At 41.6% G+C, this 21,357-nt stretch overlaps 1 protein-coding gene across 1 annotated transcript in view; it reads right to left on the reverse strand.

The window, feature by feature from the left end:
• Window positions 1–722: 722 nt before the first annotated feature.
• ARL8B (ARF like GTPase 8B) overlaps window positions 723–21,357 on the reverse strand; it is a 39,478-nt gene continuing 18,843 nt past the window's right edge. The window contains exons 2-7 of the mRNA XM_081072307.1: window positions 11,917–11,997; window positions 9,992–10,065; window positions 9,509–9,602; window positions 7,033–7,100; window positions 6,684–6,754; window positions 723–2,949 (exon numbers count right to left, since the gene is read on the reverse strand). Coding sequence (XP_080928433.1) covers window positions 2,900–2,949; window positions 6,684–6,754; window positions 7,033–7,100; window positions 9,509–9,602; window positions 9,992–10,065; window positions 11,917–11,997 — 438 coding nt within the window. The 3' untranslated portion in view covers window positions 723–2,899. The remainder of the gene's footprint in view (window positions 2,950–6,683; window positions 6,755–7,032; window positions 7,101–9,508; window positions 9,603–9,991; window positions 10,066–11,916; window positions 11,998–21,357) is intronic.

Consider the following 21,357-nt stretch of genomic DNA (forward strand, 5'->3'; position numbering starts at 1 on the left):
CTCAATTTTTGAAAGCAGATATAAACTTAGAATCAAGGGTAAAGTAAGCTGACTTTATATTTCCTCCGCCCCAACTCCCTCAAAAATGGCTGGGATAGGAGGGTGGTGAGAAGAGGATCAAATTGATTACTTCACTACAGGGCTCCACCAATTCAACAAAACAATTGAAACTTGAATATCCTAGGGACTTGGCCTACAGAGGCTAAATTACACATCCAATTGGCCAAGAGGGTTGGGCCATACAGAATGTCAGTAGGGATACAGAGGAAAAGCCAAGTTGAACTTCTCTGAGTAAAAATATTAGGTTGGTGCAAAAGTAACTGCGGTTCTTCCAATTGCTTTTAATCTTTTAAACCGCAATTACTTTTACACCAACTTAATACATAAAATAATTTCTCCAACAGCTTTGATAAATGTTCACTTTTATTGTGTAAAAGATAACATACTGGCAAAATAGGCCAAACACATTATTTTAAAAATGCGCCTTTGCGGGAAAACCATCATGTTTAATATTTTAAATCTTTCCAGTTTGGAAGTGAATGAAATAAGCGTGTCTTGCAATTGCAGTGTATTAGTCGAGTTTTATGATATGTAGAACAGCTGGATTAGAACACGCCAACTAGTGCTGCCACTCTGAAAAGCCCGGAAGTAGGTGTGTCATGGCAGTTTACAGTAGCATCTCCCCCACCCACCCTCAAAAAAGTCGCAGTATCAGCCGTGTGGACATTTTAAAAGTTTATTGCAATTTTAACTAGCCCACAGACCCAATTCTTTGAGAGCTGATTTCTTTCTCTGTGGTCAAGCGACACTGCTCATGGTAACTTTCTTTCTACCCCCTTCCAAAAAAGTCAGCACCTTCCATCACGATGCACATTTTAAGTTAAAATTGTCAATACAACCCTCAAAATGCAAGTTTATTGAATAAAGCTGAGAAGAGCAGTAAACAGACAAATAATGCATCCACCGAAATAAAATCCATGTATTTACAAAGTTCAGTAACTGGTAAGTGTTCACATGCAGAGGTTAATGCACAGGAAAATGGTGGTGCTGTCTGGATGTCTTCTGATGCCAAAAGCAACACCCAGACACACAGACACGTTCAGGTAAAGCTACAGGTCACGGATGGCCTATGCGGTTCCCACAGCCACACATTCTAGTTCCGAGTCCTCTGTTTTAAGCACAAATTGCCACGTTCTTTGTTAACAGTTCCCAGCGACCACTGATGACACTGAACTACAGTAGCAAGTTTAAATGTCCCTTCACTTACAGACCTAGCCATCCCATCAAGGAAGTAAGCAACATGCTTCAAAGGGTAAGAACAGAATTCTAAAAGCCGAGATTCTACCCATAAAAATGTGACTGGAGAAAAGTAAGTAGTGCCTGGGCAGCACACTGCAGGATTTTGTACAGAATATTGTTAAGGCTATGGCAGTCTATAAATTAAAACTGGTATTCGTGAGAAGAACTTACTGTTGACTGCACTCTGAGGGCTCACCATGTTTGGAAACGCACGGTCCACATGAGTGCTGCTTAACAAGAGAAACAAAATCACACACAGTGTGAGGCAACACACAGGCAGGCGTACCACAGACAGAGTTTTATCTACGACAGTGGTCTATGTGAACAATTTACAAGTGAGCCAGTAGTAGTATGTCCCTTTATGGATATGGAGATCACTAAACTACAAAACGCCTTCATTTTCAGTTTATACATCTCCATGTCATAGAGGCCGACAGTGACCAGCCTCCGGTCCTCAGCTCTGCGTGATTGGTAATCAACCTGCAGCCACTCCGTGTGATTACATCAGATAAAGCAGGCAGGTCTAGAGTTGTCACAATAATCAAGATGTCTCATGGCACCAGGCAAGAGTGCCAGGCCTTCCATCAGGAAGAGAGGAAGAACTTTTCGGTTTGTAGGTACGTGTTGTGCTGAAAGTCAACATTAGGACTGGATATAAAAAGTCAGGAGTTGGAGAGTCGTGCAGCAGCACTGACTTAATGACTGGAGATAGAAAGAACAAACAGGTGTTTGAACAAAGTCTGACGTCCTTTATACGTTTTATTGTATTGGCTGGAATGCTCTAAATTCATGAAAGCTTTTGAAAAAATCTTCAGTACCCAACCCCTTAAAAAAGTGTGTTGAACAAGCAAAAAAGAAAGAAAAAATATAGAAATAATGACCTGGACAGATATAAAAGAGCACACCTCAGTTCCTCCCACATCCCCACTGCTGTCTCGTGATGAAGAATGCTCAGAAAGCAGAATGTATTTAAAATTCATCACGTAACATCTAACCAGTGTAAAGAACCCATAACAACACTGATCCGGTGTCTCTGTTCTTTCTTTGCAGACCATTTTTAAAATTCCTAAGGTGTAATTATACATTTCACATGCATCTGTGGGCTATGTAAACACTATGTTTATAGCCCACGTGAGTCAGGCTAAAAGTTTTCTAAATACTGTGTGTGGCACTAGAAACTTCATGCTGTATCAAGCCAGTATCAGTATTAAGCTACTGGACTCTAGAATGAAATACCATAGACAGACATTTACTGAAAACCAATATAAAAATCTGGTCCACAAAGACCAGAACAGAAATATGCAATCTTCTTGATTTAAGATGGTTGAAAGTGTTTTTTTAAAAAAGCTCTACACACTGTTTAAGACAAGTGTGTGTCAGAAGCCTTTCTGTGTGTGCTGACTTTATCGTGACAACTCTAGTTGATTCTTTATGAAGGATTAGGGATACACATCTTCAGCAGTGCGCATGAGAAATAAACTCTGAAAAAGGCAATTTCTTGGGTTTAGGAAGGACCGTATTCTGGGAAGTACTTCAGAGGAACGGGCAATAATTTTAGGATTACAGCCAGGAAGGACTGGAAGACGTCAGGAGATGCTTTTCAGCTTCTTCTAGATTTTGAATGTTGAATAAGCCACTGAAGTGTGATATCTACAGATGGAGGGAAAAAAAGGCATTAGGGAACTCAACATCAGAGATAATCTTTAAAATGCAGCTACATCACAGCACAGCCGGGGCCTGCCCGCTTCTGCTTTTCTGTATCTATACTGCTGGTCCCCATTACCTGAGCTTCAAGAGGACAATCTGAGGAATTACGCGAGACTGAAGAGTCTCTAATTTCCAAGTGAAACTGTGGAAAGAACAGCTTATGCCATCTTTGATTTGTTCAAAACTTTACCGACTGCCTATAAGATCGGGCATTGAATACAAAGAAACAGGAGAACCGCTCTCTGCCCTTGAGGAGTTTTCAGCATCACAGTCAGAAAACATACAAGTAATCAATCATTTGGGGTTGGGGGGCCACCCCACAGAATTCTAGGCAAAAGAAACAAAATGGAGCGCTGGGCGGATCAGAAGTGATAAGAAGCGGCCAAAGCAGAGGGATGGGGAAAGGGTGCCACTCATGCTTAGGCCAGAGCAGGGGTTCTCAACCTCACTCTTTTGACATTTGGGGCTGGTTAATTCTTTGCTGGGAAGTGCTAGGGGGGGCCCTTACCAGTGCATAGTGGAATATTTTTCCACATCCATGACCTTTACCACTAGATGCCATATCACCATTCCCCGCTAACCTATGACAACCAACAATATCTCCAGACATTGCCGAATGTCCCTGGGGAGCCAAACTGTCCTCAGTTGAGAACCACAGGGCTAGAGGGAGCTAGATAATCTTGTATGCCATTCTGAGGTGCTAAGAGATTTGGATTTTATTCTCCAGGAAATAGGAAGTGAGTGGAGAATTCTAAGCAGGGAAATTACACTCATTTATTTTAGTAAGATCAGTCACGGCGAGAGGAGGACAGCCTGGGGGGTAGCCGACAGAGAGACCGTCTCCATGGGATTAGGAAAGTGAGCAAGGCTGCAGCAAGCCGAGTGCTGTGGGGATGGAGGGAAGTGAAATGGGAAGCACGATTACAGTGCAGAACTGAGAGGCCCGCTGACTGACAACGTGGAGGAGGCGGGAGAGACACTCTGGCCTGAGTGAGAGTGCGTGTTCCGGAGCTGTTGGATGGCAGTGGCAAAAGGAAGAACAGCCTTAAAAAACAGATTCCGAATTCAGCCGCGGGCACATGGAGTTTGGGGGCAGAAAATAATACATCATGGAGATGACCCACAGGTAGCTTTGGCTACATGGATCTGAGGAAGAGATGGAGACTGGCAAGATGCCCCCTACAGGTGGCACCTGAGACAGCAGTAACCGAGATTAGCTACGAAAAGCACGCAGACCGAGACCCAGACGTCGGCTAAGTCAGAACACTGAATTCCTGTCCTTGAGCTCTTTAAAATGTGCGAGCCACATAAAGCACACATGAGCAGCTCTCAGAAGCAGCCCTCCATTCTCCATGCCTGAAAGTCGAGTGCAAATTCCAGCCCACATTTGTCAGAGAAACTAGAGGCCACACACACAGCACAGCCTGCACGCCCTGGCTGCAGACGTGGGAACAATGATTTCGCGTCTGCCCCAGCAGGTTGTTTGCGCTTCACAAGGAGGACAGCAGGGTGTGTAGTAAGAGCAAAGCCACCCTTGTTTGAACTGAATGGGGAGAAAGGTAAATCTAAAATTGAAATAATCAGGTGTAAATATTTCAGAAATTCACTAAAAAAAGCAAATCTTGTGGACACTACACAGATGGATTCTTAAGATTAGATGAAAAGGCAGAAAAAAAAAAAAAGACAGTCATTTTCTATGACAAAAATGGCCACAGATATGAGCCATCTTTGCCAAGATCCTTCTCCAGAAGGAATCTGTTGTGTGTGGGTCTGAGGACACATTACTAATGAAATTAAAGTGTTCCTGATACCACATCAGGAAGCTGGAAGTATAACGTGTAAGCCATGTACACTAAATACATTTTGGAGCAATTTAGTAAGTTAAATTTAGTAAGCTAAATTTGACACTAAAATCTGTTATAAAAGCTGAAATTAAAGAGGATGTTCTGACTTGAATAGCCAAGAAATCCTATCTAAAGGATTTATTTTCTCCCTTCAACCCCTCCACCCTCCATTTTAGGAAATAGGAGAGAAAATGTAAGGGAGTAATGGATTTACACCATAGCACAATGTACTAAATAAAAATCCTGGTTAGTACAGAACAGGGTTTCTCAACCTCCCCCCCCCCCACAATTACTTGCTGGGGGGTATGCAGGATGTTTAGAATATTCCTGGTCCCTACCCCTGGCTGCCAGAATTACCCTCCTCACTATGACAACCAGAGCTGTCTCCAGACCCTGCCAACAGTGTCCTGGAATAAAACCCCTCACTGAGAACCATGGGAATGTAAGTACATGTTCTCTTGAAGGCACAACTTACAACTTGACAGGAGTTGCCCTCAACATAGGAAATATTTTTAAAAACTAAACAGTCACAGTAAATGCTTGAATAGTCTGTTCTCAAATTAACTGACTGCTCCCATGTAACCAGTCACTTCTATCCATTTAACAGAGAAGATGAGTGTCCATCAGCACAGTCTGAGCTCACACTGCTTTGGGTGGTCTCTAAAAGAAGCCCCAATTTAGCCAGAAAACAATGAACACTGAGCTCATCAGAACATGCCGGTGGGGAAAGAGCTGAGCTACGGAGGGGAACTGACTTGAGAAGAAGTTAAGCATGATGAGAACCAGCAAACACTGAATGAAGGAAGGCTAAAGGAAAACTCTAAAAATACCGTTTTAAATACACTATTCTGACACTATTTATTGCAAACAAAGACACTTCTGTTTCTGAAATAATCCCTCACCTAACTTTAGCTTAAGAGACTACAGTTCAGTCATACACACTATTCCTGAAGGACGCTGGATTGAACAGTGTCCCCTAAAAGTTCACATTCACCTGGAACCGCAGAATTTATTTGGAAATAGGGTCTTTGTTTTGCAGATATGCTTAGTTAAAATGAGGTCAAACTGGATTATGGTGGGTCCTAATCCAATGACATGCGTCCTTATAGGAAGAGAAGACACACAGACAAAGACACACAGAGGAGGCCCCACGTGAGGCTGGAGCAGAAACCGGAGTGACGTGGCTCCAAGCCCAGGAATGACGAGCACTGCCAGCAGTTTCCACCACTGGGAAAGGCCAGGAAGGGTCTCTGCTAGAGCCTGCAGAGAGAGCACGGCTCTGCCGACACCCTGACCTCGGGCCTCTAGCCTCCTGAACTTGAAAGAATAAATTTCTGCTGTTTAAAGCCACCCAGTTTGTGGGACTTTGCTAAGGCAGTGCTAGGGAATCAATAGAGGCATTAAGTAGATAAAGGGTATTTGGGGCTTATACCTCCAATAGAGTGCTAACATAGAGCAGTAACGTGCCGGTTCAACAAAAGAAAAATTATAGTGCCTATGGACCAATTTGTGTGAAGTCTTATTTCACAATGTCACTTTGTTATAAAGCACAGCTGGATACTAGCTCTGCAAAAATTAATACAATAAATTGGTATCTCATATACTTCACTTCATGTCTTTATCGCATCTACTTCTTTAAATAGCACAGAACAGACTCAGGATGTTTTATTTGTTGTCAAAAGGTATAATGTCTACTCTTTTTCCTGCGGCAAAAGCAATAGTACTCTATAAAGGAAGCCAGTCAAACAGCAAAGGAGATAACAAACAATACGAGTCATTAGACACCCCTTCCAACCATACCCGTTTCTTTCAAAAACTCCGGCTACTTCTTACCTATATTATCCTTTTCTTTGCAAGAAATTGAATAGCAGCAAATTTCTCTATCCTGAATAGCAGACAGATTCCTAGAAGAAGCAGAATTAAGAGAATAAGTCTGTGCTTAAAACAGCTGTCATACTTATCACTCTGCTCAATTTTACTTGTTTTTTAATTACTAAACTGAAGAAATTATTTTACTACTAAACATTTAGGGATTCACTTCTCTGGTAGGTCAAGTTTACCTACTTAAAATCATGGCTGTGATCATCACTGAATAATGCAATGATGCTAAACAAAACAGTGGGCAAAACACTATAATTTAGAACCAATTAAAAAAAAGTCATCATCCACTCTGAAGACATACATTTTTTCAATGAGCTGTTTCTCATCCAAGGCATTAGGAAGATCTCTCTTGTTTCCAAGGACTAGCACCTTTAAAGAGAAAAGGTAGTAAGTGTAAAATTACCATAAGGCAATGTCACAGGAGCGTGTCATATTCCTATCTGCAGACATTACAGTGAGAATGTGACCACATGCCGTAATATTAAAGCATCTGTGTGGAAATGGTGGCCTATCTCACTCATTTAGTCATTCAAATTAGCATTCGTTTTTACTTCTACATGTAGAGGCCCTTAATTCACTATTTGGCTGCCAAGTTCTATTAAAATATTCTAAGTCTACAGTGTGCATTCTGCTATTTCTTAATAAATCTTTACCAAAAGATATGAATATGATCTTAACAGTCTAGGGTAGGGGAACAATTTCTAACCATTTTCTCTCTGTAAGCTGTTATAACCATGTGAACGTGTAAATAAGCTTTTAAAATTCTCCTATAGGATTTCATGTATGAATACGCTCAGACAATGGAGAAGTCTGGGGAGCAGAAGAATACAGTAGCCATCAACTCTGGGAATAAATGTTGTTATCTGATTGCTACACGTGCTTTGAAAGACCAAAGCAGAGATGGGCTTCCTCACTACCACTCTTATTTTTCCCAGATAAATCCTTTCTGCCTCACAGAAAGCAGAGACTGTGAGTACATACAACGTGTTTGATAACATCCACATTCTAAGTCAGTGTTTTCTAAGAATTGTACCTTTGACCCATGCCAACAAAGAACACACCGCGTCTACCCTGTCATACCTATTCCTTTCACTTAGCCACCCCCCCTGGCCCACCCCCGAGTCTGGACACTAACCACTTCCATTCATAGGCCCTAGACTCTTATTCACTCAAAGGACAAAGACGAGGACGAGACGCAGAGAGAGCCAGGGGGACATTAGACCCCAGAGAGTTGGCGGGCCAAGAGCCAAACCTCAGTCTGTCTGCTCAGCCTGCCTTCTCTTCCCCAACTCTTACCCTTATTTCAGTTCTTCCAGGTTCTCCAGCGGGACCTGCCTCAGTTTCTCATAATATATCATGGTCATTTGTGATCAGCTATTGGTTATGGGGTTGCCTGGCAACTTAGGAAATCTCCCACCTCATGAATCTGCTTCCCAATAAAGTGACTTGTTCCTGTAGATGATTTCTTTCCTGGTTTTCCTTTCCGCTAGAGCATGGGCACATAATCTATGGTCAGTCCAAACTCTGACGGCAGAGCCAGTGATGTGGGCAGACATGGACAGAGAAGCCGTTCTGACAGGGAAGGGGCACCAGTTTCCTACTGCCTGCAACGACGAAGCCTGCAGTCACTGAGACTGGTTTTTACTCATGGTTTATAGAACGAGTTTTTAATGGAGAAGAACGAAAACAGGCTTCCCAATCAGACAGACATGGATCCAAACTGTTATCAAGAAGGGATAACATTACCAACCTCGGCACGTTGTGAGAAGTAACTAAGAGAATCATCTTCAAGTACCTGACACCCATGAACTTGTCATGAGGCTAGAGCCTTGGCCTTTTCCAGCATTCCTTAGCTCAACAGATGGCAGCACCTTCCATCGAACTATATACGCCCGAAACGAGGGATTCTGTTGTGTCTTCCTTCTAACGCATGACCACGTCTGAGGGCCTGCGTTCCTAACTATCGCTTGCTCCAGCCCGTTTCCTTCTCAGCCTAAGCCCTGATACAGCAGCCTGCTGGGACAGCTTCAACAGCTTCCTAAGGCTGTCCTGCTTCCAGCCCCTCTCGCCACTTCGATCCACTCTTAAACTGAAACCAGAATGATACGATAATAAACTTGATCATTTCAAATACTGCGTGGCTTCCTCCCCAGCCCAGCCTGCTCCAGCGTTCCAGCTGCCACACGCTGGCCACACTCCACCCCACACATGCGCTGGACAGCCCGGCCGCCTCTCAGTGCCCTGCTGACTCCTACCATACCAATGGCCTTTGTCTGGAATTCTCTTCCTCCGAGCATCGCATCCCTCACATCTCAGCTCCAGCATCACTTCTTGGGGAATCTTTCCTTCCCTCACACTTGATCAAATCTCCTATCTACAAGTCTCACAGCCCCAGGTACCTCTCTTGGGTGGCACTTATCAGAGCTGTATAATTGAGGTGATTTCAGGGCATCCACCCCGCCACTAAACCCTGAGCTTCGTGACCGGGAGGCGTCTGTCTCTCGGCCCTTGCTCATCACTGCCCTCAGCACTGTGCGCTGCTCCCGCTGCAGCTTAATAAACAGCTGGTTAAGAGATGGAGAAACAGCACCGGGCCCAGGATGGTAGGTGCTCAGTAAATGTAAGCCCTCCAGACTTTAAAACAGGCGGCATTTTACTGACACCAAACATCACTAACAGAACTGTGTAACATGATTTTAATAATATCATAGATATATTACAGATATAATAAACACACAGTTCTATGTAATGTAAAATAATACATCATCCATACTTACTGGAATTCCTTGTAACTGGGGTTTATCTAGAAGATTATGAAGTTCATTTCGGGAAGCTTCTATCTTTTCACGATCTGCAGCATCTATCATGTAACTATAAAAAATAAAATGATCTCAATATGCCTTCTTCATATTCTTTGATGATCACAGTTAATATTACCAATTTTTAATTTTCTTAAGATTTATACTACTGAAATTGTTCATCAGAATCAAGTTCTAAAGAAAAATTCCGCACCCCAAACTTTACACAGCCAGCTCTCAGGAACTAAGACATGATGGTGACACACTTATACCCCTCAGCTCAGAGCTGCATAAACAAAAAACAAATAAAACTCTCATTCTGTGATTAAGTTTTTTAAAGTCTCGTATAATGGATTATCCCAATCAGCCCGAGAAAGACTGTTTCTGCTGAAATCAGAAATGAGACTTGAGAAGCAGCAAGCCCGCTGACCCCTCCCTGCAGCCGGGCCTCACAGTGCTTACACGATGGCGTTGACGCCCCTGCAGTACCGCTCCCACATGCTCCGGAACCGGGGCTGCCCTCCGATGTCCCAGATCTGCAAGCAGGACAGACAGCTATCAGCACAGACATTTGAGTCACTCATCGAAGGACAAAGATCAGGTAGACATGCTCATTTTCACAATGTTAGAGCCGACGGCTCCTCAAAAACTTGAGCTCAAACAACCTCTTAATCTGGAAGTTCCAGGGCTCCTTCTAAACTTAAAGTTCATATTTAATATATTTATACTAAATATAATAAATTCTGCTTGAGCAAAGATTTAGTTTTTGTACAATACTTTCTTTGCCTGTTTACCAATAAATTTCCAATATTGAAAATACAGCAGTCCCCCCATATCTGTCAGGAATATATTCCAACACCCCTAGTGGGTGCCTGAAACCAAGAATAGTACTGAGTCCTGCATATACTATGTTTTTTCCTATTCATACACACCTATGATAAAGTGTAACTTATAAATTAGGCACAGTAAGAGATTAACAACGATAACTGATAACACAATAGAACAATTATAAGAAAATAAGGGTTACTTGAACACAAGCCCTGCGATATCATGACAGTTGACCTGATAACTGACATGGCTACTAAGCGACTAAAGGTGGGGAGCATATACAGGGTGGGTACGCTGGACAAAGGGATGAGTCCCGTGGGACAGAGTAGGGATGGCACAAGACTTCATCACACTACTCAGTGCACAATTTGAAGTTTATGAATTGTTTATCTCTGGCATTTTCCATTTAATATTTTCAGACCGTGGTTGACCGCAGGTAACTAAAACCATAAAGAAGGGGGGGAACTACTGTATATATCTTTAAGATAACACTTTCAGAATCTCCAGAATAATGCCTCTTCCAGATCTGAATGCCAAGGCAGAAAACAAGTTTGTTTAGAATCTATTAAAGTTTAATTGTCTGATTGGGCATACATTAATGCCTAATCATTTTTAATTATTCTGTAAATACCACCACCACCACTCTTACCCAGGTGTTTTTCTTGTACAAAATCATTTTATCCATATGAAAGCCGCTACCCACAAATATTTCATTAGTATGCCTACTGCGTAGGGTACTATTCTGGACGACGGGCTATATAAGGGTCTACAATCATGGTATTTATCTTCAAGAGGTCTCCGATTCAGCTACAGACACGGGTAACACGCATAAAAAGATGTACATTAATACCTGAAAAGTCAGGGGCTTCCTTAGATGGGCTACAGAAAGAATTTAGTAAACAGCTTCTGTGAGCCACGGCAACTGGGTGAAATGGCCGTAAGAGCCCAGGCTACATATAGAAGTAACTACCCCTCTGTTCAGTGGAGAAGTAACTCTCATGAACTACTGAATCAAAAACAATAACACAAACCCATAAAATATGGCCCCTAGTAAATGGTCCAACAGTCCATCGTTCAAACTCTTTCTAAAGACAAAACTATGTTAAACAAGTTAACTTTTCCCCATTTTATAGTTTTAATTTTAGGGCTTAGTAGTAAAGAAAGGGAAAACTGAGTTACCGTATTTGCTGCCACAAATATAATACTAAATAAATTACCAATATTATAAATAATAAGTTATTATTTCTCAATATAAAATATTGTTCATAAAATACCACATTCCAAATACTCTGAAAGATGGGGAACATCTTTTATTCCTAGGAAAAATCAAATCCCAAATATTACCTCTGCCAACCCATATGCTAAATTTTCTATGGGCACTTACCATTCAACTCTTATAATTAGAGAAAGCAAAAAACAAAGCTGATTTACACTCTTTTGGAACAGGCCCATTCATTAGTTAAGAATTACAAATACTCATGTAAAAAACAAACAAGCAAGCAGAAAAATTCCGAGCTGTACACACTAACAATTTAAACGCACTAGGCAAGATGACGTACCTTTATTGTGACGTTACCTTTGGTTACTTTCCTCATGTTGAAGCCCACCGTGGGTATCATATCTTCACTGAATTGACCTGACTGAACAGAAGAAAACATTTGAAGTTAGAATGATCAGTATCATCTAGACAAATAAAACTGCACAGACATCTAGCATCAACACTGCTTCTCTACCCATCTTAGTAAATAACTCCCTTTTTAGTGGTGGTACCAATCTGCTTTAAGAAAACATTCTTTATGCCCTTATTTCTTGAAGAGGTACATTGTTTTGTACATATAGGGACATATTCTCCCATTAAAGAAAGATATTTTTGAATTTAACATAATTTATTACATATTTCCTTAAGTTTGAAAAAAGAAATATTGTACATTAAAACTACATATGAAAATTTATTTGGGGCTGCCTGGTGGCTCAGGTGGTTGGAGCGCTGTGCTCCTAATGCCAGGGTCGCCAGTTCAATGCCAATGTGGGCCAGTGAGCTGTGCCCTCTACAGCTAAGATTGTGAAAAATGGCTCTCCTTGGACCTGGGCTGCCATGAGCAACTGGAGGTTGGTGTGAGCTGCCATGGGCTACTGTATGCTGCCATCAGCGGTCAGTGGCCAATATGAAGCGTGAGCCCGTGAGCTGCCGACCGGCGACCAACTGCCTCAGCTAGGGGAGCGCAAGGCTCATAACACCAGCACGGGCCAGGGAGCTGTGTCCTTCACAACTAGACTGAGAACCAACGGCTCGAACAGGAGTGAGGGGGGGCGGGGGGAAGGCGGGAGAAGGGGAGGGTAAAAAAAAGAAAATTTATTAATTCCCTCACACACACATTTTCACAAAATAGAAGAAAATCAGAAGTATAACTTCAAAGTTTTCCATTTTTAGCATTTGAATTATTTTGACAATATCTTAAAATCCACTGCTTAACAGCTCTTCTGAGTTTGTCTTTTAACAAAGCTTATAAAATATTCTGTCATATAGATCTTCCTTTTATGTAATCACTTCTGTTCTTTTGGTTCATGACCTCACTGTCGTAAGACTAAAATTAAATATTATCTAATAGCATTTGACTTTTTCAAATTTAAAATGCTCATCCACCTCAAATTTGGTAAGAGTAAAAATGTTTCATTTTTTCAAATGGATAACCAATAATTATCTCACTCCTCACTTAAAAACCCAATTTCCCAACTCATTTGAAGTGACATGCCAAATTCCATGTAGATAGTTTTATATCTGCACACTCAATTCTTTTCCATTAGTCTGTTTATTCCTAAATTAGGACCACATGAATTAGTACAGCGTAAACTATGTATTATTCCATGTAGTAGATCAAGACTTTGGAATGTTTTTGAAATTGTCTTGGTTCATCTCTCACATTCCAAATGAACTTCAGAAAGGCTATCCAACCACTATCAAGTCTCTCCAGCCAGACACATGGTGTGTCCACTCAAACACTCACATCTTTTATGTCCTTCAGTAACAATTTTCATTAACAGGTCTCCCATAGTTCTTGTCATATTCCTTATTTTGACTGCAATTACGAAGTATATATAATGAGTTGCAGTTAATACTGATTTTATATATTGCCATATTTATATATTTTATTTACCAAACATTAATTTCTGAGTTGACCCCTTACTTTTTCAGGTTAACAGCCGAGGGTTGTGATATATCTCAACAAGGGACTGATTATATATAAATAGGACTATTTTTAAGGCCCTCACACTGGCTGATGGTTTGCTGTGACCTTATGCTAGCCACACATGCATTCCAAAACTCTCTGAGCATAATTAATTCTGAGCAAGTCCTGAGCATAATTAATTCTAATTTTACAAATTAATTTCCTCTACATAACTCCAAAAGTTCTACCTCTGTTTTCCCATCTGTTCAGTGGAGTTTGGGCTGATTAAAAAAAAAAAAGTTAACACAACCATAATCAGTACTTTCATTTATATTAGACATTATAATTCTCATAACTTTCACATAATTTCTATGTGAAAATCTACTCATATCAAAACTACATATATAAATACTAGTCATGATACAACAAAAAATTAACCTGATTAAAAAAATGCGCAAAGGCATGTTCTTTGAAAGAAATAATAAGTGGGACTTCATTAAAATTAAAAACTTCTGCTCTGCAAAAGACAATGTCAAGAGAATTAGAAGAGAAGCCACACAGTAGGAGAAAATATCTGCAAAAGACACATCCAATTGGGGCAGCCGTATGGCTCAGTTGGTTAGAGCACAAGCTCTGAACAATATAGTTGCTGGTTTGATTCCCACATGGGATGGTGGGCTGCGCTGCCTGCAACTAAGATTGAAAATGGCGACTGGACTTGGAGCTGAGGGGCCCTGGAAAAAGACACTGTTCCCCAATATAACAAAAAAATTAAACACACAAAAAAAGAATCAAAATCCATTCATGTTATAGTTAAAAAAACACAACACATCTGATAAAAGGCTGTTACCCAAGATATACAAAGAACTCTTAAAATTCAACAATATGAAAACAAACAACCCAATTAAAAACTGAGCCAAAGACCTTAACCCTGACCTTACCAAAGAAGACACACAGATGGCAAATAAGCACATAAAAAGACGTTCCATATCATGTCATCAGGGGAATGCAAATTAAAACAATGAGATACCATCACACACCTATTAGACGGGCCCAGATCTGGTACACCGACACCACCGCATGCTGTGAGGACGTGGAGCCCCTGGAACTCTCACTCACTATCCTGGGGAATGCAGAATGGTGGCACCACTTTGGAAGGCAGTTTGGTAATTTCTTACAAAACCAAACATTCTTACCATGGGATCTAGCAATCGTGCTCCTTGGTATTTACCCAAAGGAGGTGAAAACTGATGTCCACACAAAACCCTGCACATGGGTGTTTACAGCAGCTTCATTCCCAGTTGCCCAGACGTGGAAGCAGCCGAGATGCCTTTCAGTAGACGATGGGTACACAGACTGTGGTCCATCCAGACAATGGAATATTATTCAGCACTAAAAAGAAATGAGTGCCGAGCCACAAAAAGACACAAAGGAAACTTAAATGCATTATCTAAATGAAAGACCCAATCTGGGAAGACTACATAGTGTGTGATTCCGACAACATGACATTCTGAAAAAGGCCAAACTGTAGAAACAGTAAACAGATCAGAGGCTGCTGGGGACTGACGGGACGGGGAGGGACGAACAGGCAGAGCAGAGGACTCTTCGGCAGCACCACACTGTACATGATACCACAATGAGGGATCCGGGTCATGATAATCTGTCCAAACCCACAGACTGTACACCGCCAAGAGTGACCCTGATGTGAACTGCGGCCTCCCGGTGACAGGCCGCGTCCTAAGTGCAGCAGTGCACCTGCAGGGCTGAGGGCATATGGGAGATCGCTCTACCTCCTCCTCAATTATGCTGTGAACCTAAAGCTTTTCTACTGGTAAAAAGAAATGGAAAAAAATAGGCAAAGGACTTGCATAGATATTTTCTAAAGGAAACACAGAAATGGCTAATAAACACGGGAAAAGATGCTCAATATCACAAATCACCAGGGAAATGCAAATCAAATCCAGAGACCGCATGCGCATTACGATGGCTGCTATCAAAAACAAACACCCACTCTCCCCGAAAAAACAAAAGAAAAACCAACCTAGAACCTAAATAATAAGCATTAACGAGCATTAACGAGGGCGTGGAGAAACTGGCCCTGGCCCACCGCTGGTGAGAATGTGAACTGGGGCCGCTGCTGTGGAGAACAGTACGGCAGTTCCTCCAAAAGTCACAGGTAGTATCACCGAATGATCCAGCAACTCCGCTTCAGGGTATCTACCCAAAAGAATTGCAAGCAGGGGTGAAGAGATATTTGTACACCCATGGTCACAGCAGGCAGCCCGAGTGTCCACGGGCAGCTGAACAGATAAACACAACGTGGTCTACTCCTATAATGTAGAAACCCATTCATGTAACAACATAGATGACCCCTGAGGACAGATACTAAGTGGAACAAGCCAGACACAGGCGTACAAATTCTATGATTCTACGTATAAGGAAATTAGAGTAGTTAAATTCATAAAAACAGAAGGTGGAATGATGGCTGCCAAAGGCTGGGGGGAAGGCAGGGAGTTACTGCTTAGTGGGTCTAGAACGCCAGTTTGGGAAGATAACGTCTTACAGCCGGTTAGAAAGTAATGTGATCGTACCTAACACTTCTGACCCACACACTTAAAAATAGTTAAGATGGGAGGGAAATTTTGTTTTGTGTACTTAACCACAATTTAAAAAAAAGAAAACTAGCATGATATAAGGAGAGGCAAATATCATTTTATAAAATAGGAACTAAATTCCCACGGTTACATACCTCAATAGTGATGGATCCTATTTTTCCTAAAGATTTCCACTGTAACTGTATGCACAGGCTTTGATCTCTGTGGAGAGGTCTACCGTGAAACAACGCCTCTTTTATTTGTTATCGGTAGGAAATAAGCACTTTACATAATGAAGCAGCCAGAAATGGTAGCTAAACGTTTTTTCATTATGTCATATTTATCATTATTTTTTATTATTAGTTTCAGGTGTTTAGCTAAACTTTTTAGGTACCCAAACTTTTAAACCAGCTTGCATAGAAAGCTTTGTAAATGCAATACATACTTGCCTAACTGCTCAGACATAATCCGTGGAATATGATTTTTTGTGTTCTTGGTGTTTCAGAGCTATTTTATCAATTGTAAAACAAGAAAACTAAATTAGGTAACCCTCGAAGGCCCTTCCGGCAATGATATTTTATGATTATGCACACCAGTTACAGCACCACCCAACAATAAAATGATGCGGGGTCTGCAGTACACTGGGGTGCCCATGAACTTGTTTTAGATGTCCACCTATCATTTTCTTCATCATTACTTCTCACTTCCCCTAATTCAGCTGCTACCGCCAACCTGCAATGGCTGAAAATTAGGTAATCAGTCCTTGTTTTTTTAACCCTAAAAGGAATGGGTACAACAAAACGTTCAATAAATATTTGTTAAACTAGATGCATGGATTTTGTGGTACAACTACTTTATAGTCTTAGAAGCATTTTCTACTTCTTTTATTAATAGACACTTTCTAGGAAGTGTCAACTCTTATTTTTTTAAAGATTTTATTGGGGAAGGGGAACAGGACTTTATAGGGGAACAGTGTGTGTACTTCCAGGACTTTTTTCCAAGTCAAGTTTCAATCTTAGTTGTGGAGGGCGCAGCTCAGCTCCAGGTCCAGTTGCCGTTGCTAGTTGCAGGGGGCACAGCCCACCATCCCTTGCAGGAGTCAATCAGCAACCTTGTGGTTGAGAGGACGCGCTCCAACCAACTGAGCCATCCGGGAGCTCAGCGGCAGCTCAGCTCGAGGTGCCATGTTCAATCTTAGTTGCAGGGGGCGGAGCCCACCATCCCTTGCGGGACTCGAGGAATTGAACTGGCAACCTTGTGGTTGAGAGCCCACTGGCCCATGTGGGAATCAAACCCGCAGCCTTCGGAGTTAGGAGCACGGAGCTCTAACCACCTGAGCCACCGGGCCGGCCCGAAAGTGTCAACTCTTAATAGTCACTTTTCAAAGCTTCTGTTGAATGAACAAACCACTCAGATGGCAGCTGTGCTCTAGATTACTGAGAATTTATTTCTATACCGTTGAAATGCCACTAAATTGAAATTTGCAACTTAAACAGATGCTGAAAAATACTACTTAATTGTGTGTCATTCTATTTATTTATTTATTTATTTATTTATTTAAAGAGTCGTATGTCATTATTACTTTTTATTAGGGGATTATTGGGGAACAGTGTGTTTCTCCAGGGCCCATCAGCTCCAAGTCATTGTTCTTCAATCTAGTTGTGGAGGGCGCAAGTCCAGTCACCGTTTTCAATCTTGAACCGGCAACCTTGCTGTTGAGAGCTCATGCTCTAACAGACTGAGCCACTGGGCCGTCCCTCTGGAAGCTCAGTGACAGCTCGTCTTTAATCTAGTTGTGGAGGGCGCAGCTCACTGACCCATGTGGGAATCGAACCGGCAACTCGCACTCTAACCAACTGAGCCATCTGGCCGACCGTCATTCTATTTATTTCAACAAATTTAACAAACACTTAAATAATATCACCCACTGTTTTAAGCACTTGGTATTAATATTAATTTATTTAATCCTTATAACAACCCTGTAAAATAAGTGGCATTATCCTTATTTTTCAGATGAGAAAACTGAGGCATAGATAGGTGAAGTCACTTGCCCAAAGTCACATTATTTTTAAGATTTGTAGATAGAAATAAAAATATGCTTTCATGCCTGTCTCCTTAAATAGCATATAAAACAAACTGCCCTTCACTTAGTAACACAAATTCGTGGTTACGAGTGGACTCTCTGAGACTCTGTGATGCTGGATGGAACAGTAGTCATCAATGTTCACCCTATAAACCAAAGTCACAGGCAGCAGGCCTGGAATTTCTTGGTTGGGAAAAACTGATTTGAAGCAAAATAAGACAGTCAGAAAAAGACTACCGTGAAGCCAGGAACTTACGATCATTTATGCCACTTATGCCGCGTACTGACCACATGCAAATTACTCTGCCTTTGGCATTAAGGTACCTCATCTAGAGGAAGAGGGAACTGGGAGAATATCTCCTAAGTCACAAGGAACCTGACCGAGAGAGAGGGTCAGATGGAGAAGTGGCACCCGAGGGCAACATCTGCTATCAGCACGTCAGCTGAGAACGCACAAACTGCATTTAACCATGAGGAAACACCAGACAGAGTCTTTGAAAAAGGGGGAGGGATTTTTTAAAAATGTCAATGGCATAAAAGACAAAGAAAGGCTATAAAAATGCTTTAGACTGGAGGGGGCTAAAGAGACATGACAACTGAATGGTGTACCTCACCCTAAACTGCGTCTTGTACCGGAAGGAAAAAACGCTATAGATGACATTATTGGGTCAACTGAACATAGGAGTAGATAAAATCTGTGATGTACTATCATTTTTAATGTAATAAAGTTGGTCACTAAACTGGTCAGGCAGAAAAATATCCTTAATCTTAGAAAATACACACGTAAGTATTTGGGAATAAAGGGCCATGCTACACACATCTTAGGTAAAATGACAAACAGGGTAACAAATGATATAGCAAATGAGGTAAAAACAACAATAATTTGATCTCCATAAACAGGAAATGGCTGTTCTTTGCAATGCTTTTAATCCTGCAACTTTTCTGTAAATCTGAAATAATTTCCAAATAGAAAACATTTAAGAATAATTTTTAATGGGGATAATCACACATCACTTAGCCCATCTCACTGTATCAAGGACATCTAGAATTAGGAGATAAATCAGCCGTGCCACCACCACCTATTACCTGCATGAGTACAGTGAAATTCACGAATACACGCAACATAAGGAATTCTGACAACTAGTCCAACAACAAGTCATTGCTAACCTTGTCCCTTAATATTCTAAAAGAATACTAACTTTCAAATGTCTTCTGATAGAAAAATCTGTGTTTTATAGTTTTGGTATTAGGGACAAGCCTCTGGACTTTAAAATTGACATTATAAAATCGACTCCAATGTTTTAACATCTATTTATATGCTGGAAAATGAATGACATGTTCTCCCAAGTCCAAGCTCCCCTTAGTTTTTGGAAAAACAACACCACTTCAACATATTTTCCTCTTTTCACTCTAAGCACTTGATACAGTAGTCACCCGAGAAGATATGCATCACATCTGGGGATATCCGTCACGTCTGGGGATATCCGTCACGTCTGGGGATAGCCGTCACGTCTGGGGATAGCCGTCACGTCTGGGGATAGCCGTCACGTCTGGGGATAGCCGTCACGTCTGGGGATAGCCGTCACACCTGGGGATAGCCGTCACATCTGGGGATATCCGTCACATCTGGGGATATGCGTCACATCTGGGGATATCCGTCACGTCACACCTGGGGATATCCGTCACACCTGGGGATATCCGTCACACCTGGGGATATCCGTCACACCTGGGGATAGCCGTCACACCTGGGGATAGCCGTCACACCTGGGGATAGCCGTCACACCTGGGGATAGCCGTCACACCTGGGGATAGCCGTCATATCTGGGGATATGCGTCACACCTGGGGATATCTGCCCTACATCTCTTTTTAAGGGGCTACAAAAGATCCACTTGCTCACTACAGTAGCATTTCAAGGATCAGATAATGTTCATTTTCTCCCAATTTTTGAATACTTCGGACAATCTTCCCTTACATGATTTCCCAAAAGAAAATGACTTGTTCTCAGTTTTACGTGCAAATCTGGACTTACTTCCAACTACAGACACTAATTCCTTCCCACAGAACATCAGTTTAAAAGCAAATGTTAAAAAGATTCATTTGGGCAGTTAAACCTTATTAACCAAAGAATAACATCTCTCAAAATTCCAGTGTGTTTGTGTGTGTGTGTTTTGGGAGGAAGGGATTCTCTTCAGTACTAACCATACAGAATTAAGAAGTATGCAAAAATTTCAAATTTCAGATTCTGTCTCCTCTCTCCTTAAAGCTGCTTCTCCTAAGTGCCTATAGTTACTTCACCTCCTGCATCACCTGAGTGTTGAATACTCCTTTCCCTCTGCTTTTCTTCCTTCCTGAGTCTCAAAAGTTACTGTACATAGGCGTTTCGCTCTCAAACAGCTGGCCTTTAATACATACTGTATTCCTTTCATCTATGAGGCCCAAAGACCCACTCCCACCCGCAGGACGTCTCCACACAGCTCTCCGGCATTGCCGCTCTGCCCCCAGGGTGCTTCTGACCGACTTCCAGGCTAAGGACCACTCCTGATCGCTAAGGGTCCAGGAAGACAGGTCTCCAGGTTTTAGTGTTCAAACTGCGAGGGTTGTTGTTTTGTCCTTTTTGGATGTTGTTAAATTTACAGTAATTTGGCAAGCAATCAGGTTTGCCTTGGGGGTCGGGGGTAGACAGTATATTTTTCATACTAATTGTTGGTAGGTTTTATTTATGCTGCCAGGACATACAACGCCCTAAGCAGTAGCAATGTGGATTTTAAAATAGTTCTTTTTGGATGGCAACATTAAAACTGCGTGAGACTCACTGTGTTTTCTTTGACTTTAGGCTATGAAAACTGAATAGAACAAATGAAAATTGTCTAGATTAGAACTTTTTATAAGGCATAATGGCACAGGGAACTCTCTAACTACTAATTAAATGCCTGATTGTCATTCAGATTGAACTCATTTGTAACTAATTAACTCTTACTGCCTGCTACCACCAACAGTAACTTTGCAGCAATCTCCTTGACAAAGCCAACTCTTGAGGATTCCCATGTTCTCAAACCCACCATTTCAATTAGGAGCCTGAAAACTCACTCCCGCTAACCTCCATTCCTAAAACAACTCATTTCAAGCCGCCTCTAATGACTATTTCCTATGCTCAC

This window comes from Rhinolophus hipposideros, assembly GCF_964194185.1.
Source record: "Rhinolophus hipposideros genome assembly, chromosome: 14".
Taxonomy (NCBI): domain Eukaryota; kingdom Metazoa; phylum Chordata; class Mammalia; order Chiroptera; family Rhinolophidae; genus Rhinolophus; species Rhinolophus hipposideros.